Source organism: Vipera berus (assembly GCF_964194415.1).
Source record: "Vipera berus genome assembly, chromosome: 2".
Classification (NCBI taxonomy): Eukaryota; Metazoa; Chordata; class Lepidosauria; order Squamata; family Viperidae; genus Vipera; species Vipera berus.
Window position 1 is genome coordinate 218301996 of NC_138203.1, and position 18533 is coordinate 218320528.

At 40.3% G+C, this 18533-nt stretch overlaps 1 protein-coding gene across 1 annotated transcript; it reads left to right on the forward strand.

The window, feature by feature from the left end:
* Nucleotides 1–1893: 1893 nt before the first annotated feature.
* Nucleotides 1894–18306, forward strand: GNAT1 (G protein subunit alpha transducin 1; the record flags this gene model as incomplete). Its single annotated transcript, XM_081316399.1, has 8 exons — nucleotides 1894–1999; nucleotides 5858–5900; nucleotides 7645–7786; nucleotides 8841–8998; nucleotides 9614–9742; nucleotides 13157–13286; nucleotides 13760–13913; nucleotides 18116–18306. The coding sequence occupies 8 exons, from the start codon at nucleotides 1894–1896 to the stop codon at nucleotides 18304–18306; spliced, it is 1053 nt and encodes a 350-aa protein (XP_081172525.1).
* Nucleotides 18307–18533: the final 227 nt, after the last annotated feature.

Genomic DNA, 18533 nt, shown 5'->3' on the forward strand with positions numbered 1-18533 from the left:
GGAAAGTCCACAGTGCAACAGAAAAGCAACAGACCATCACTGCACATCACTTGAATTTGGCTTTCATAGAAATAAGTGGAAACTTTAGCATACATATTCTGATTCCTATCAGCAGCAGCCAACTTGACTATTTCTGCTTTATTTACTATACATTTCCAAAGTCTGCAAATCTCTCAGGCATTCCAATATTTAACCCTCATTTCCCAGCCATCCAATTCTGTTGGTATTCATCTTCATATTTGCTATAAAAATAATATTTTCTCTGAACATGTAGACCCCGATGATGTCCCCCACCAAAAGTAATTCAGTTGCTGCTCCTATACCACCAAATTCTTCTTTTGTTTATAAAATCCAGCTTTTAAAAGTTTAGAAAAATGATCTCATGGTTTTATCTGGGAGCTAGAGAACGAAAGAACTGGATTTGGATCAGAGAATTTGGGTTCACTTCCAAACTTGGTGGTGGACTCCCTGTATAGTCACTGGAGACCCCCCCACACACACACACCTCTTGTTTTCTTTTTTGCAAACAGCAACAAGCTAATTTGTGTTGGAAGTATGACTTCAATGGAACTTCCTCTTCAGCACTTCCCAACCCTCTATCCTCAAAGAGCAATGCCATGTAGACTGAGAATTAATTGTTTACTCTGTATCCCCTCTTTATTTACTACATTGTGGATTCTGCTATAAGATTGCTCACCTCAAGAGACTTCCCTCTGTGTCCTTAGTTCCCAGGCACACATGCACAGGCCACTCAGTCCCTTAAGTCTTTTTCTGGCATGATACAGTTAACTTAGAGCTAGGTCCTGCCTGCCTCTATAGTGCATTTATTTAAATATATCTCCTGCTATACAATCTCTCCCCCTCCCCTTTTGATAATCGTTGCTTAGGTCAGATTCCCATTTGTCAGACACAAGCAACCAGAACCACGCACAAATAGGCCCAAGTAGATACTTTGTTTCTGATTGCCTGTATTGCAAGAACTTTGCCAGTGTCTCTGCCTTCCCTTGGGAAATGGCAGATATAGACCTCAGGAGTTTTGCTCAGTTGTTTGCTCCCCCGAATCAACTCCAGGCTGGAATGACTTTTTATTTCCCTTGGAAAGAGCCCCTCTGTTTCCACAGGTGATTCCACCACACCACTTGAAAATCTACTAATTAACTATTAACAGTGATGGCATTGGATAATGATAGGATTAGTAGCTTTATTAGCCAGCCTCTTTTTATGTTTCTTGCTCCGCACATCTTTTTTCCAAGAGGTGTTATTATTTTTGACATGGAGGGGGGGTGGATGTCAGCCATATGATATTTTAAACCATAATTAATTAATCATAATTTACCCATTGCTGGAGTGAGATCAAAGCACACGGACCATCCTCAGCAGACCCATTTGGCGCTTTGTCCCATGCAATTAGTACGGCAGGAAGAGGAAGAGCTTGGAGGAAGGAATATTTACTCCTTCGGATGCTTGTCCAGGTCAAGGGCAGATGAAAAAAATGAAAACTGCTGAGTTTAGCATGTGCAGGGATTGATGGAGCATTATCTCAGAAATGCCTTTAAGCTACTGAGCGCATGATTAGAGCCTGGGGAAGATCTTGGGGCAGCCTCCTATGTGGCCCTTCTCCAGTTGACCTTGCTCCACATTGGGTGCTTCAGAGCACCTGATCCCCAGTTCGGCAAAATCCCTCTAAGCCAGAGAGTGGCTGGTATTGGCTCAAGAAAGGAGCAACAGTAGGTGCTGAAGGCACTCAGGAGAGCAAGACAAGAAAGAATCTGTCTTGGCTTAAGGCTGGGCTAGAGAAGAAGGCAGCTCCAACAGGAACGCACTGGAGACCCCTCCCCAGGTTTTCCTGGGGTCCTCTTTCACTGACTGAAGGCAAAAAACAACGACTCGGTTATGGGTGCCGGTGCGAGTGTGGAGGAAAAGCACTCTCGGGAGCTGGAAAAAAAGCTCAAGGAAGATGCCGAGAAGGATGCCAGGACAGTTAAGCTGTTGCTTCTTGGTAAGTAGCTCCTCCAAAGAAAGTCACAGTGACCTTGTCCACACTGTGGCAGGCTTTATCAAGGCGTTCTCCCTCCCCCTTTCCTACACTGTCTCGTTCACTTGTGTGCCTGGGTTGAAGGAGAGCAGTGGGCATTTCCTTCAGAAGCAAAGCAGTCACAACCCAGAAGGTCTTCTGTCCCATCATCTGTATATGCAGAGTGGACAACAACATTAGGACGTTGTGCGAAGGCAAAGCTTTACTTCAAGTCCTATGAAGATTTATCTCCATGTATTTATTTATCAAATTTTAAAATCGCCCATCTCCCTCACAGAGGGACTCTGCGTGGTGTACGGATAAAATATCAAGCCATAAAAACATGGGCAGGGGGTTGGACTAAAAGGTCCCTTCCAGACCTATATTTCTATTCTATTCTATTCTATTCTAAAACATGGCAGAGCCATGTTTTTATACTTTCTAGAAGGCCAGCAGAGTGGCCTTATGAGACAAACATAAGAGGAAGATACCTGCATTTTAGAGAAATGGGAACTTAAAGAAATTTCTTCTAGGTGCATCCACTGAGACACAGATTATTCTGAGGGAAGCTTAAGGCATCTCATACCAGCTCCTGTTGCATGTTGATGCTGATTTCCTTTGTCATTTGGGGGCTATACATTTAAATCTCCCTGGATCGTTGCTGCTTCAAGACTTTTGCTGACGTAGCTCTGCTGGATCCTCTGCTTTAAATATAGAAGCTGTACCCTACTTTTGCACGGATGAAGGGAAGGATGGACTGAAGAACTGTAAGGATGGTTACCTTCTCTTGTATTCTTGGCAAGGCTTACTAAGCTGCCCGGGTTAGTTAGCTCAGCTTTCCCAAACCACATGTTCTGTAGATGTGTTCAGATTATATTTCCAAGAATTCCCAGGCAGCAGAACTAAAGGAGTGTGCCAGATTAAAGCAGGATGAAATATCTAAAACAACTTGGGTCTACATTTACTATTAAGCAGATTTTTTTTCTTTTTTTAAAAGAAGTTAACACTGCACTGTGTTACACATTCATACAAACAATTGCTGAAACTGAAATATAAGGAAAGGCCAGAAACACAATGGGCATTGTGAAATGGTTCTTTGTCAGAGAAAGATGCATTTAAATATTACAGAAGTGCACACTGCTATTGGCTCATTTCCATAACCTCCAAGAGAGCCATTGGTGTATTTTTTTTCAGCAACTTTGTTCCAGAATATTGATGGACATTCTCATTAGCAATACCAGCCAACCCACAAATTAGTGCAGCTGATGGACTTCCTTTTCCCACATTATTAAGGGAGTTAAAGGAAGAACTGGCCTGTGGGAACTGTTTTTCAGTTTTCTCTGGTTTGACTAGACCATTCTGATGTTGGGATTGCAATTCCAGCCTGCCATAAGTATATGGCTTCTGCACAGTACAGGATAAGAGACATGCATAACAGATATGCCTCTGTTTCCCATCCTCAGCTGTTATGTTTTCATACCTTTGTAAGCTACAGCTGCTCTCTTTCTATGAAGCACTGAGGATAAGCTGGTCTACAGTCCAGATCTCATTATCTTATTATTTCTTCTGGAAAGGTGACCAAGGATGACTTACAGCATCTTATCCTGACACCTTTGGTGGTGGTAATCCTGCACAGATCACTTATTGCAATATAATATGGAAAAGTCCTAAAGAGAAGTTCTTTAGAATTTAGAGGCAGCCAGGAAGGAAGGAAGGAAGGAAGGAAGGAAGGAAGGAAGGAAGGAAGGAAGGAAGGAAGGAAGGAAGGAAGGAAGGAAGGAAGGAAGGAAGGAAGCTTGAATTAGGTCATAAGGCCAGTATGCCTTTAGTTCAAGCTAACACAGTAAGCTTAAAAATATTATATGAAATATTTTTATTTTGCTTTTTTTCTTCCTTTAACACATTGTACTTCCTAACAGAGCTGTCAAAGTTTGAAAATAAAAAGCAATTAAGAAAATTTGATCAAACATGGAGCCAGTAAGAAAGAGAGAATCACTGTGCTAGGTAAAAGAGCATGTGAAGCTGACATCAATGAAGAATATTAATTTTAATTTAATTTAATTTATTAATATTTCTATATTAGCTGGAAAGATTTTCACATAAGGCTGGTATAAATGCACGGGTACAATATTTTATCTGAAAAAATGTCCATGGTAGATTTAAGCCCTCTTCCCAAATGGATTTCTTATCATATTCTGTTCATTGCTGAAATAAGTCTGTAATAACCACCCAGTTAGTTGCATTTGGCTGGGGAAATAGGAAAATAAATACACTAAATTGAATCTGAATCTTTCCACTTCCAATCCTGAATCTTAACCACCAGGGCAAAATGGTTTAATGCTCACTGTAGTATTTAAAATTAATGAGTGATATGATGGTTGTGATTCAAGTTTAGGAGTAATTAGTAGAGTTAAAAGTCAGATGTAGACAAGTTGAGCTTGCTTAGTAGTTGAAAAAGCATTGCATTCTGTTGCAAAATGGTTGAGTGTATAATGAAATTTGTATAAAACTGCTGCTGTTAAAAAAAATCAGAATAGAGTTTCCAAAGATGGGAGCAGAATAAATAGAACATAGGGATTAAGAAGCAAAATAAGGTGCTGTTTCGGTTAAACAGGAGACAAGGTAGGACTTTAAAGATGTCTAAATGAAAAGGCCTTGTTTTTCTAAAGTGTAATGATGCAGAAATGAAATGTAAGTTAGGAGAATGTAAAAGACATGCACAAAAAGGGGTGTGGGGGGGTGAGAGAAATGGAAGCTTCAATCCAGTTAGCCACAAGACTATGGCAAAAAAAAACAGAAGTGAAAAAAGGGAGTTTGGAAGTAGAACTGAGTGTGTTTTTCTCTCTCTCTGCCACAAGAGGGGAGGGAAGGTTGAACAACAAAGAGCTTAACTGGAGAAAGTGGAAGGAGACAGTTACTTTCTTTTTTGCAGCAAAATATCTAGTAAGGATTCCTCTCCATACGGAAATGATAGGAGAAACAACCTGGAAGCACAAAGGAGTGTCAGGCAGCAACTTATGGCCAACGTAGGAGAACCTGGTGGATGATGGATCATCAATAAGAGAAAAGACCCAGAGTACTGACCGAAAAAGATTGTGGTTTGAAGAACCAAATGCAGGCTAGATCAGAGGGTCGAGGATAGAAAAGATGCAGCCTGGAAGAAGAGATCAAGCTGCAGTGTGGGAGGGTTAGGAATGTTGCTACATGAGAATTTGCAGACTCAGCTGATGATTTCGGGTGTTCTGCATGGAAGGGAGAGTATATTTAATATGTACTGTGCTTTTAATATTTGTACATGACCATGCGGAATGCTACAGCAAGGGGACTAGCTTCAGAGCAACTTCAAGAAGGGAACAAATAAAATATATGTTTCTGTATATTTGTGTGTGTATGAGAGAGAGAGAGAGAGAAACCAACTGCCAGTTTTAAACTCAAATCTCTATATATGACAAGCAGATCATGCTACTTTTGTTTGAAGTTCATATTGTTGTGTGATATTGTTTAATCTATTGTGTGCCTCTATGTTTGATAAGGTGTAAATGTATTATTGTTCACAACCAAAGTCTTCTAATCTTTCTTTAATTTCCTGGGGGTTTGGGGAGGTAACTGATATTTCTCTCCCTATTCTTGGGGACCAGGTTCTTAAAACAAAGTGCAAAATTATTGAGGAGAGCCCACCAAGGATTTTTTTGGGAAGAGCAATTTTTGCATTCTGAACAAATCTATGACTGTGGAGGTGCAGCAAATGGGATCTGGTGTTAATTTGAATTTGGTGCCATAAAAAAAGCATTGGGAACTGGGAAGAAATACAGTTTAGTCTCTTTTCAATTTTTGTTCCTCCAGGAGCTGGAGAATCGGGGAAAAGCACCATAGTCAAGCAGATGAAGTAAGTCTTCTTCCAACAATTCCTAGACATCCTTGCCATTGCAATTGTCAAATTCTAGTTATAAGAATTCTTTCTCATATGAAGTGTTGAATTAGTCTACCCAACTTACTTTACTTATAAATGAATAAAATGGTTTCCAAAAAATAAGTAGCCTCTAGCATGATCTTTATTTATAGCAATACAAATGAGGCCTGTATAAGTACCATAGGCATCCTTCAAAAGTAAGATTGATGTGTAACTGCTTTGCTTGGAAACCTGTTCCCCTAATCTGGGGGGGGAGCCACAATAATCTTTAAGGTGATGGCAGCACAAGGAGTGGGGGTTTAGAGAAGGAGAAATTTTATGAGCTAGAGATAGAAAATAGTAGCCATTTTGTGAGAATAGTCATGATAGGATCTCAAAATTCTATACATGTCAGTTTTTCCCAAAACATTACCTATCCTTGGTCTGTGTATATTTCTCTATATACTTTGTGTTTCAGGAAATTAAAAACATACCAATATCCCAACAGCCACCTTATTCTCATTTATTCTATGTCTATCCAGTAAGTTGCAAAACTTAACTGAGTTTGTTCTTTAAAATCTAAGTATGATCAAGATAGACAAATACTTAGATGGCATACCACCTAGCGGTATAGGCTACATTAGAAAATAAGTGCTATAAAAAACCTGTACATGATGTGTCCATGTAGTCATCTATCATTTATCGTGATTTAAATAAGTCTTTATTTTTCACATACTATATTTTTAGGTGCATGTATAAAAAGTATTGGGTATGGAATCAAGAAATATATTTGTCGAAGAGGTAATTTAAGAGATTCATACACAACATAAAGCCACCTTGCAATTGGCTGGTTTGGGGTCTACTGTGTTATGTAAACCCATCCCAATGAAGAACCATGGTTTATATAGGACAAAAGAGGGTATTGCATGTTCTGTTAAGGAAAGGGCAAACAAATCCCATGTACTAACATTTAGATTTAGCATTATTTGTGAATTAGGTTTCAAAGTATCTGGTGAAAATCCTTTCTTGAGAATATCGAAAACTTCCTTGATAACAGAAAAAAGAAATCCGGAGGTAGCTATAATAATTATATATAATTATATAATTATCTAAGGGAACACCTGCTGCCGGCATCAACTTCCCATCGTCCTGTGCGCTCCCACAGGGAGGGCCTTCTCAGGGTACCGCCGGTTAAGGAATGCCGGCGGGTTATTTGCAGGGGAAGGGCGTTCTCTGTGGGCCCTATGGAACCAACTTCCCATGGAACTCAGGACTGCCCCCAACCTTCGCTCCTTTCGCCGGGACTTGAAAACCTGGTTTTTTGAGTTGTTTGGCCCAGACTGAGGGGTTTTAACTAATTTAATTTAATTGGGTTTTAGTTAATTTCTGGGAATGTAATTTAATCATAGTTTTTAACTGCTTTTAATTTTTGTACGCTATGTATTTTAATTCTCCCTGTAAACCGCCCTGAGTCCTACGGGAATAGGGCGGTATATAAATTTAAATAATAAATAAATGCAAGGCAAAATGAATGAGAAGCTGGGTCTCTCCATAACAAGTAACTTGTCTGAGGAAAAAGAGACAGTTGCATTTTGTTCAGAGTTCCTCAGATATACTTAGTGCAGTGCTTTTCAACCTTGGCAAATTTCAGATGTGTGGACTTCAACTTCCAGAATTCCCCAGCCAGCATCTAATGTTCCTGAGAACTTCTGGACTGATTTTCTGTTCTTATCTTCCATAGAATTATCCATCAAGATGGTTACTCTTTAGAGGAGTGCTTGGAATTCATCTGCATTATCTACAGCAACACCCTGCAGTCCATGCTATCCATAGTGAGGGCAATGGGCATGTTGAACATCCAGTATGGAGACCCAGGCAGGCAGGTTGGTCACTGAGGAATGGTTATGTTCGTATCTGGTTGTTCTTTGGGCTTTTATTTATTGATCAAACTTATATTGGCTGCCCATCTCACCAGAAGTGACTCTAGTCACAATAAATATATTAAAAATAATCATCATAAAAGTATAAAACAATCATTGAATGTTAAAGCATTATTAAAATTAAATAATTTGGTATCTTGTCACTCTCTTCCACGACAAAAATGGCTGATAAAAAAATAAAAGAAAATGGACACTGGACAATGGGTGAAGGACATAATGTGATTTGGAGAATTGGGATTATACAGACGTCCAGAGAAATTAATTCCAAAGATAACAAAAAAGATGCAGGTCAGAGAAACTTAAAGTAATCATTTTTGCCCAGACTATTCTTTTCAGCAAAGGAAAAAGTGAAGGACTCTCCCTCCTTCCCTCCTTCAGGAATGTCTCATTGATTGAGCTTCAGACAGGAAGGCAGTGCAGAGAGTGGTGAGGATGGCAGAAAAGATTATTGGCCATTCCCTCCCTTCCATCCAGGACATAGCACGTAAGCATTGCTTGAGCAGGATTCCAGATTATCTGGGACACTACACATCCTCTTCACGACCTGTTTTCCTTGTTACCTTCTGGGAGGAGGCTTTGTGGTATCTGTAGCAGAACATCCAGATTCAGTCACAGTTTTGTTCCATACAGCATTAACCTTGTGAACTCTCAAGCTTCCTCCTTCCGCTATGTATTCAAAATGGACAGTGATTAATATTTATATGTTGTTTAAATGTAAGGGTGTAGGTTTATACATATACCATGTTTAAATGTGTGTTATGTACGTGCACACTTTTGAGAGCAAGCAACAAAATTTCATTTTTAATGTGTGCCAATGTGCCCACAGTAAATAAAGACAATAAATGTTATCTATCTATCTATCATCTATCTATCTATCTATCTATCTATCTATCTATCTATCTATCTATCTATTATCTATCTATCTATCTATCTATCTATCTATCTATCTATCTATCTATCTATCTATCTATCTATCTATCTTCTGTCTCAATTGTAGGATGATTCCCGCAGGTTGCTGCACTTAGCAGATACTATTGAAGAAGGCACCATGCCTAAGGAGATGTCTGACATCATTGAGCGACTCTGGAAAGATACGGGCATCCAGGCCTGCTTCGATAGAGCCTCAGAGTTCCAGTTGAATGACTCGGCTGGCTAGTAAGACATCTTCACTTAGAAACTTTGAAATGGAGAGCATGGCTTGGATTTGGAGATTGTTACGAGTGTGCAGGATGATTCCCAGCATGGCTTAGTTGTAATGGCAGAGACAGATAGAGGCATTTAATACAGGCCTGATGCTTGTTTGGGCCCTTTCCTAAGCAGCTGAATTCCCATATTTCTGCCTCAGATGGAAAGAGAAAGATTGTTCCCATACTCCAGGCAGATGCAATGGCATATAGAGTCAGAGAAGAGTGGTTTTATGACCAAAGTGGCGACTTTCAACCATTGCAGTAGGCAATGTGTACCATCCACTTCCTTCTAGGAATTCCTCTAAGACTTAGAGGGGACCTTAGCTGGATCACTTCTCTGAGTGGGTGTGAGGGGAAAAGAAATGCTCTCTGGGATTCTCTGGCCTGCTTGCCAAGGGTGATCCTGCCTGAATATTCTACCTCCAAATTCTGTTTCTCTCAGACCCCACTTTTCTTCAAGAAAAAAGGGGGCCAGATATTTCAAAATTCCACAGCTTGCATAATACCTTAAAGAACTGAAGTTGAAAGATCCAGGATTCTTCTGTATTAATTACATTATGGAACTATATTTCTATGTTTGCAGTTACCTGAATGCCTTGGCACGGCTGGTAACTCCTGGATATGTTCCCACAGAGCAGGATGTTCTCCGCTCCAGAGTTAAGACCACTGGGATCATTGAAACCCAGTTTTCCTTCAAGGATCTCCACTTCAGGTATCGTATGTCCTATAAGTAGTGATCCCCCAACAAGCAGATCGTCATCTGAGTCTAATGGCCTTACTTTCAATAGGTCAGAAAATAGTTTTTAAGGTTTTGAATGTTCAAAATTGTTCACTGGAGAAGAAGATAAAGGCTAAGTGCATATGGATTATATGTGATTAGGTTTGTATGTGTCATGGCTGGTTAGGAGGTGTAAAATCTCTCCTGGTTACCATTTCTAATGGTGTATGAGATGAATCAGAAATTCTGTTTTGTGATGTTAGGATGCAAGAAAGTCTTTGCTAAAGGCTTCTACAATAAAGAGAAATGGTTGATATGAAGAGCCCCCAACATTGTTGTTGGGGTTAAGATCTCCTTGAATTCCAGAAGAAAAGGTGGAACACAAATTTCCACCTTTAACATAAAGGGGGGGGGGGGAAGTAACAATTTAAAAACTGGAATGAATGTAACTTCTCAGAGCATAGTACAGTGATGGCGAACCTTTTAGAGACCGAGTGCCCCAAAATCACCACCCCTGCCCCCCCGGAAAAGCCACCCACCACCTCCATGGCCCGCCGCAGATCGCCCAGGTGGCCCAGCAGCGCCATGGTGGTCACGCCCTCCACCTGCGCCCTGCAGAAACATCTGCATGTGACGGGGTGTGAGGGCAGAGTCTTGTCCCCGCTGCCTGGCTGCCACATCCTTGGCTGCACTGCTCCGCGTGGGTCATGCCTGGGGTGACTCGCCTCCGGGGAATTACTGATGAGGAGGGGGGCGCAGGGGGAGGCAGGGCTGGGGTGATGGTGTGCATGCCCACAGAGAGGGCTCTGAGTGCTGCCTCTGGCACATGTGCCATAGGTTCGCCACCACTGGCATAGTATCTGAAATTCAGATCATATACATTTATCTTTCACACTGAGCCTTGAAAACCGAAATAAACATTGAAGACTAGAAGTAATCCAATAATCTAGAACAGCTAATGAACAGAAAATGACGAGGAGGAGGAGGATGGAAAACTGATCATATCTGCTTTGTTTGAAATACTTTATATGCACTTATCCAGGAGTATGAAAGATTAGCAGTTTAATAAAGCCACTCTTTTTATTTTTGTGAGGATGCACTGCCCCCTACTGATGCATGGTTGGAATAACCAAATTTTCATCTGCATAAAGAGATTTTTAAAGGCATTTTATTATTTTCTTCAATAGCCCTTCTTTTCTTGTAAGTACACCTTGATGGAGCTTTTCCTAATGACCCTTTTCTCCCCATATGTGCAGCTTATGTCTCCATATTTTTCTATTTCAATTAAATTGATAAGATACAGATTTCTATTTTAAGATGTTATTTTTTAAAAGAAAGATATTTTGCAATTTTGCAGTTCATCCCAGGCTGTAGCTGAAAGGAAAATACGCTTGAATTACTGTGAAAAGGGGTAGACAAAGAACTTGCAGGTTTGTTAAAATCTGTCAGAATTGACAGTGAAATATGCAAAGTTGTTCCATGAAAAAATGCCTTGCCACTTAAAGATTCTTCAGCCCAGTCAGTCTTCGTCCACAGTTCCCAACTTTCCAACATCCCCATTACTTGATCACTTCTTTCCTGCCTACATGAATATCTGCTGCCTCTAGATTCTATATGAGAGTTGGTTCCTTTTTCCCTTGATTCTACTTCATCTTCCTGGGCTCACCATGTGCTTAACCCACTAGTGGTTCTGGAAGCATACCAGCTCAATGACTGGGATAAAAGTCACCATTTCAGGGAGCTTTTGCCCCAGGAAGTGCCTGAAAACCCCATGACTCCTTATGTAAGGAGAGTCCTAGCATCTTCAGCCACTTCTCCATCAGGTAGACATGTAATGGGATTGACTAAATGAAATTAACCCAGTGTTTCTCAGCCTTGGCAACTTTAAGATGGTGGACTTCAACTCCCAGCATAGGAATTCTGGGAGTTGAAGTCCACCCATCTTAAAGTTGTCAAGGTTGAGAAACACTGGGTATTAACTCCATGCCTGCATTTATTTTTGGATTAAATATAAATATCAGGATAGATTCCATACGCCTGTGAATTTATTTATTTTTTTTGGTGTTCCTATAATACAGTATCCTCCTACAGTTAGCTTAGTTTTAGAAGTATGACTGATACACTCGAAATACTTTTTATATCCTGGGCCGGCTTTTCAAATTATTGCTTACTCTGCCCCACATCTTTATTCTCCCATCATTTTTCAGCCCCCTTTACCTATTATCCCTTCAAATCCTTTCTTAATTAGTTTTCTATAGTTCCTTCAGACCACTTGCTTTTTCACATCTGTCCTTGAGGGAGCCTGCCTGATTTTCTTAATTAAATGATAGGATTTATTTTCTCTGCAAAACTATTGTTGCCCCTGGAGCTTTAAATCCTGCCAGACAGATAATTTTGCTTCCTCTCTGAAAAGATAAACTTTAAGCATTCTGATGTAATTCTTTCCTGGATAGCAGAAATAGCTCTGAAGTGGGAGAGCCACTTCATCATGAGAAGTGCAGTAAAGTATTAACAAGTCACAATTCTGGTTCTGTCCATTTCTGTTTGGTCCATTCCTCTTCTGCCAATATTGTCTGTCTCAGTCTGTTTCTGTGCTGGATGCAAATTTGCCTTTAAAACATGAGTGCAAGAAAGGAAATGCACTTTTGTGTGCATTCTTCCTAACATAACTCTGAAGATGTTTCCAGTATAAGTTTGTGAAATATTTTCCTTAATATGGATACTTGGGTATGTATAGCTTTGAACTCTGAACTGATTTTTAAAAAAAAAACTTGAGAAATTAAGGTTTCTATTATGTAAGGCTATTCTATTTCAAATATTCAAAATAGTTTCATGTACTCCTCAACTTATGACTGTAATGGAGCCTGGTGATTTCCATTTTAAGGCACCTACATGACTGACCCGATTTAAAATTTTTGGGGAGGTCATTATATCAATGCTACGGTCATAACATGAATGCCACTGTGGTCATAAAGCAAATGCCACAGTTGTTAAGCAAATACGCTCATTTCTATGGGTGTTTTTTTTTTGCCAGAAACTGGCAAAAAAGATCGAGAGCAAACTGGGGGAAAAAGCCATAGAGGTCACATGACTGCAACCATCAATAAAGGTGAGCAGGTTGCCAAATGCCCAAAATGCAGTCATGTGACTCTCTCTCTCTCTCTCTCTCTCTCTCTCTGTGTGTGTGTGTGTGTGTGTGTGTGTGACCATTGGAACTCAAGAACTCAAACTCAAACTCAAGCTTTGGAGAGGGGTGGAGTCCATTATAACTTTGAACAATTGCTAAATAACCGATCATTAAGTCAGGACTTAATTGTGTAATTTTGTATTGTGAATGAAATAAAAATATGAAATTAAAACATTTCTTTTTAAATTCTTGATCACCCCAATTCCTCAACTTCCTGGCAGGATGTTTGATGTTGGAGGCCAGCGCTCAGAACGCAAGAAGTGGATCCATTGCTTTGAAGGGGTCACCTGCATCATCTTCATTGCTGCTCTCAGCGCCTTTGATATGGTCCTGGTGGAAGATGACGAAGTGGTAAGGAGCATCCAAAGTTATCTTCCAAATCTTCTGATTATAGCAAATGAAAGATATTACATATTTTTTCAACCAAGATTGAAAAGGGGCAGTTTTCTTTTCTGAAAGGGAGATTGCTGTAACCTGAAGGTACGTTTCACAAGTTTCATACCATTCTGTGAGTTGTAGATAATGGAGGAGGGTGAGGCTATACATAACTCTGCTATTGTGGCAGACACACACACACACACACACACAGAGAGACACAATTCATTTGCTTTTCTACTCCCTTAGGAATCCCACCACAAGCAGCAAGGAAATTATCTTTAATTTAGGAAAGTTTTGTCAGATTCACCCCAGAATAAAATGTCTGTTCCTGATAACAGTTTTGGGGAAGAGTTGTTTGTCTTGTGTGCACATCTTTAGCTACTGAAATGTAGCTGAACAGAATAAAAAGAACAAAAAGGGCCCCGGGCGTCTGTTTCTTGTTTCAGAATCGCATGCATGAGAGCTTGCACCTCTTCAACAGCATTTGCAATCACCGATACTTTGCCATCACTTCCATTGTTCTTTTTCTCAATAAGAAAGATGTTTTCGTGGAAAAGATCAAGAAGGCCCACCTCAGCATGTGCTTCCCCGATTATGAAGGTGAGTTCGTCATCAGCATGCATGTTTGTGTGGATCTATTTGAAAGTAGAGTATTACAGTCAATTGTACAGTGATGTAGGAACATACAAATGTCATACCAGGTAGCCCGGAAAATAATAAAAAATAGTATATAGGTCAGCAGGCTAAAACCCAAGTGCCTAAAGAATGGATGCAGTCTATAAAATGATTAAGATTCCAAAGAGAAAGTAGCAGATGCTTAGATCTGCCCAGCTGAACTAATCTTCTTCAGATGTCTGGATCATAATTTCCATTGGTTTGCAGAGCCACAGCTCTGCGGGCAGGGACTGATGGAAGTTGTAGTACAACACATCTGGCTGATACCAGTTTAGGGAAGGCTGATTTAGATCAAAACAGACAGGAAGTTATCGTGTTCCACTACCAGGAAAGAAATCAGCAATAAAAATGAACTTTAATATTATCAACCATGGTCTTATTCTTCCATCTTTGTCTGCACAAGTTCCCTCTGTGGAGGAGAAAATAGCTACTCTTAATGTACTCCAAGAAGGCCTCCAAGGTCCCTTCTGTTATTCTTTTATATGGTCAGCATTATACTGGGCCTAAATCAGCGAGAATTTATAGAACCCATTCCCCTCTTCTATTTACACCTACCCTTGTTATTTTGTTGACTTTCTATACAAAGTTGTACTTGCTGGGATGGATGTAACTGAAATTTGACAACCATATAAACTACAGGTGGTTAATTTTGTTCATGTCATCCAAAGGTACAAGTAATGAAAATCTTTGCATTTGATTTCTTGGTCTTACTACCACACACCTTTGGGTGGGAAAAGCAAGTTATCTTCTATTTCCATTGCTTCGTCCACATGATCATGAAGAGAACGTTACTTTATTACAAGACATTTGTTTTGAAAAATAAACACTAGAGGGCATCAGTCCCCTGTGAAATATGGCATACTTTTATGCCACGTAAGCCAGAATTTGTTATTATCCGCTGTTTCTTCAAGGAATACGTCTGTGCGTGCGGTACTTGTGGTGGTTTTACACTGCAAATTTAACTACCTTTGAGAACAGGCACCCATGTTATTGTTGCAGAGATGCTTTTCTTCTCAGTTGTTCCAATACTGGAAGAAAATATAATGTAATGCGAAGTGCAAAGTTGATAAGAGAGTGTTGGGCAATTCACCAACAAAACTTCTCAAAAAGTTTCTCTTTAGTAAACTGTGTTGGGAGACTTTTCAATGACTGAAAGGGCAACAAAGCCCCATATGTTTAGTCAGGACAGTCACAGTTCCAGAATGCCTGCTCTCCAAGCATTCAGAAATAAAGTTTCAACATTTAAATAACAAGAAAAAAGTCAAGTAAACAGTTGGTCCACTAAAGAGAGAAGAGGGCAAGGAAGTAACAGGCAGTAGAGCTGCTTAACTCATTTTTTGCATCAATCTTCATGCAAAAAAACCCTATCAAAAACATAACTATAAAAGACAGGCTAGACATAAAAATTAAAATAAAAGAAAATGGTAAGAGAACTGATCTTCATAAATATAAATCACCGGGATCTGACAGTTTACATTCCAGAGTTCTGAAGAAGCTGGCAGATGTTATCTCAGAACCATTGTACCATATCTTTAAAAAGTCCTGGCGCATGGGGGAACTACCAGAGGATTGGAAAAGGGCTAATGTTGTTCCCATCTTCAAAAAGGGGGGGGGGGGAACAGACCCAGGAAACTACAGACCAATCAGCCCAGCATCAATACCTGGGAAGATACTGATTATAACTAGAAGCCAGCATGGGTTTGTTAAAAACAGATCATGCCAAACCAATGTTATTTCATTCTTTCACAAAGTGACTAAATTAGTGTGCCAGTTGTGCCCTTATCTGGACCAAGATGCTTTATGTACGGTCACTCATGCGCTCGTTACCTCCCGTGTTGATTACTGCAATGCTCTCTACATGGGGCTGCCCTTGAAGACCACCCGTAGACTTCAGCTGGTGCAGAATGTGGCCGCGTGGGTTGTGATGGGAGCATCCCAATACTCCCATATTACACCCCTCCTGCGTGAGCTGCATTGGTTACCGGTTGCCCTCCGGGTGAGATTTAAGGTGCTGGTTCTTACATTTAAAGCCCTACATGGCTTAGGCCCGGGATATTTGCAGGACCGTCTGTTGCCAGGAACGACTTCCCATCACCTGGTGCACTCACACAGAGAGGGCCTCCTCATGATGCCGTCGGCCAGACAATGTCGGCTGGCAACCCCAAGGGGGAGGGCCTTCTCTGTGGGAGCGCCTGCCCTGTGGAATCAACTTCCCCTTGAGCTCTGGATGGCCCCGGACCTCCGGTCCTTTCGTTGTGACATTTCTTTTCCAACAGGCCGACCTGGACTGATGATAAGGGGTTTTTTAATATGGTTTTAAGGTTTTATTGGTTGTAGTTGGGGCTATAGATATAGTTTAATTTTAATTTTAATATTTGTATTTTACTTGTATTTTATTGTTGTTAGCCACCCTGAGTCCTTTGGGAGATAGGGCGGCATATAAGTCCCATTAAATAAATAGATAGATAGATAGATAGATAGATAGATAGATAGATAGATAGATAGATAGATAGATAATAAATAAATAAATAAATAAATAAATAAATAAATAAATAAATAAATAAATAAATAAATAAATAGTAGACCAGCAAAATGCTGTGGGCATATTATACTTAGATTTCAGTAAGGCATTCAACAAAGTAGACCACAGCCTATTTCTTGGTAACCTAGAAAAATGTGGGATAGACAGCATCACAACCAGATGGATTTGTAACTGGCTGATAAACCATATTCCATGAGTAGTCCTTAATGGTACTATATCATGGGGTACCACAAGGTTCTGTCTTAGGCCCAGTATTCTTCAATAACTTCATAAATGACTTAGATGAGGGAATATAAGGGAAACTCATCAAATTTTCAGATAACACTAAGCTGGCAGGAATAGCCAACAACCCAGAAGACAAGCTCAGGATACAAAAAGATCTTGACAGATTTGAACAATGGGCCCTATCCAACATGAAATGTAATATGGAGAAAAGCAAGGTTTTACACCTAGGCAGGAAAAACCAAAGGTACAAGTACAGATTAGGCAAAACCTGGCTCAAAAACAGTAACTGTGAGAGGGACTTTGGAGTCCTGATGGACCATCACTTGCAGCAGGCAAGAGCCACCAAAAAAGCGGATATAATCCTTGCTTATATAAACAGAGGCACAGATTCAAAATCACATGAAGTATTAGTACTGCTTAATAAATCCTTAGCAAGGCCACACCTGGAATACTGCATCCAGTTTTGGTCAAAAAAGATGTTGAGACTTTGGGAAAAAGTGCAAAGAAGAGCAACTAAGATGATTAAAGGCCTGGAGACAAAAACATATGGATGCAGGAACTGGGATGGCCAGTCTAGAGAAAAGAAGGACTAGGGGTGACATGATAGCAGTATTCCAGTATTAGAGGGGCTGCCACAATGAAGAAGGGATCAATCTATTTTCCAAAGCACCAGAAGGCAAGACAAGAAACAATGGATGGAAACTAATCAAGGAGAGAAGCAACCTGGAATAAAGGAGAAACTTCCTAACAATGAGAACAATTAACCAGTGGAACAGCTTGCCTTCAAACGTTGTGGGTGCTTCATCACTGGAGGTTTTTAAGAAAAGACTGGACAGCCATTTTCTGAAATGGTATAGGGTCTTCTGCTAGAGCAAGGGGTTGGACTAGAAGACCTCCAAGGCAGTGGTGGGATTCAAATATGTGAACAACTGGTTCTCGGTGTGGATGCCGCTTCCAGAAGTCCATTCTGGGCCTGGGCAACAAAAAATTAGCTACCAGTTCTACTGAACTGGTGTGAACTGGCTGAATCCCACCATTGCTCCCAGGTCCCTTTCAACTCTATTCTGATTGATTGAAGTGATGTAGGTGGGTGACATTCAGTAAAACAGGGAAGACTTGATGATCAAGGGTATTCTTTGGAAGGGAAACTTAGTACAATGCAGCTGAACATTGAACAATAAACGTCAAACTGCTATTAACAATTGCAGTGTTCAATGATTCTGCTTAGTACAGATTGGAATCATGTCCTTAATGTGAAGCTTTGTTTCATTCTGGACAAATGAATAATATTCTGAGCTAAGAGGGCTTGTGTTACTCTATAGGTGAAGCTATTCCTTTATCACCGCCCATCTCTCTGCAGGGCCCAATACGTATGAAGATGCAGGTGCCTATATCAAACTCCAGTTCCTGGAACTGAATATGAGAAAGGATGTGAAGGAAATCTACTCACATATGACCTGTGCCACTGACACAGAAAACGTCAAGTTTGTCTTTGATGCTGTCACTGACATCATTATCAAGGAAAACCTGAAGGACTGTGGCCTCTTCTGATTGCAAGTGTTCGTTTTTCCTAACTTGGTTGGTTCTGGCCAGGCAGGATCAGACGGGTGGATAGGAAAGGCGAGGCAAGGAGGACTTATACACACACACACACACACACACACACACACACACACACACACCAATTAGTTATACAAAATTTCTGCAAAACTAGAACCCTTCAGCAAGTAGGAGGTTGGGAGTTAAAAAAAAAAGTGAGGGGGAATTGAAGCCAATGT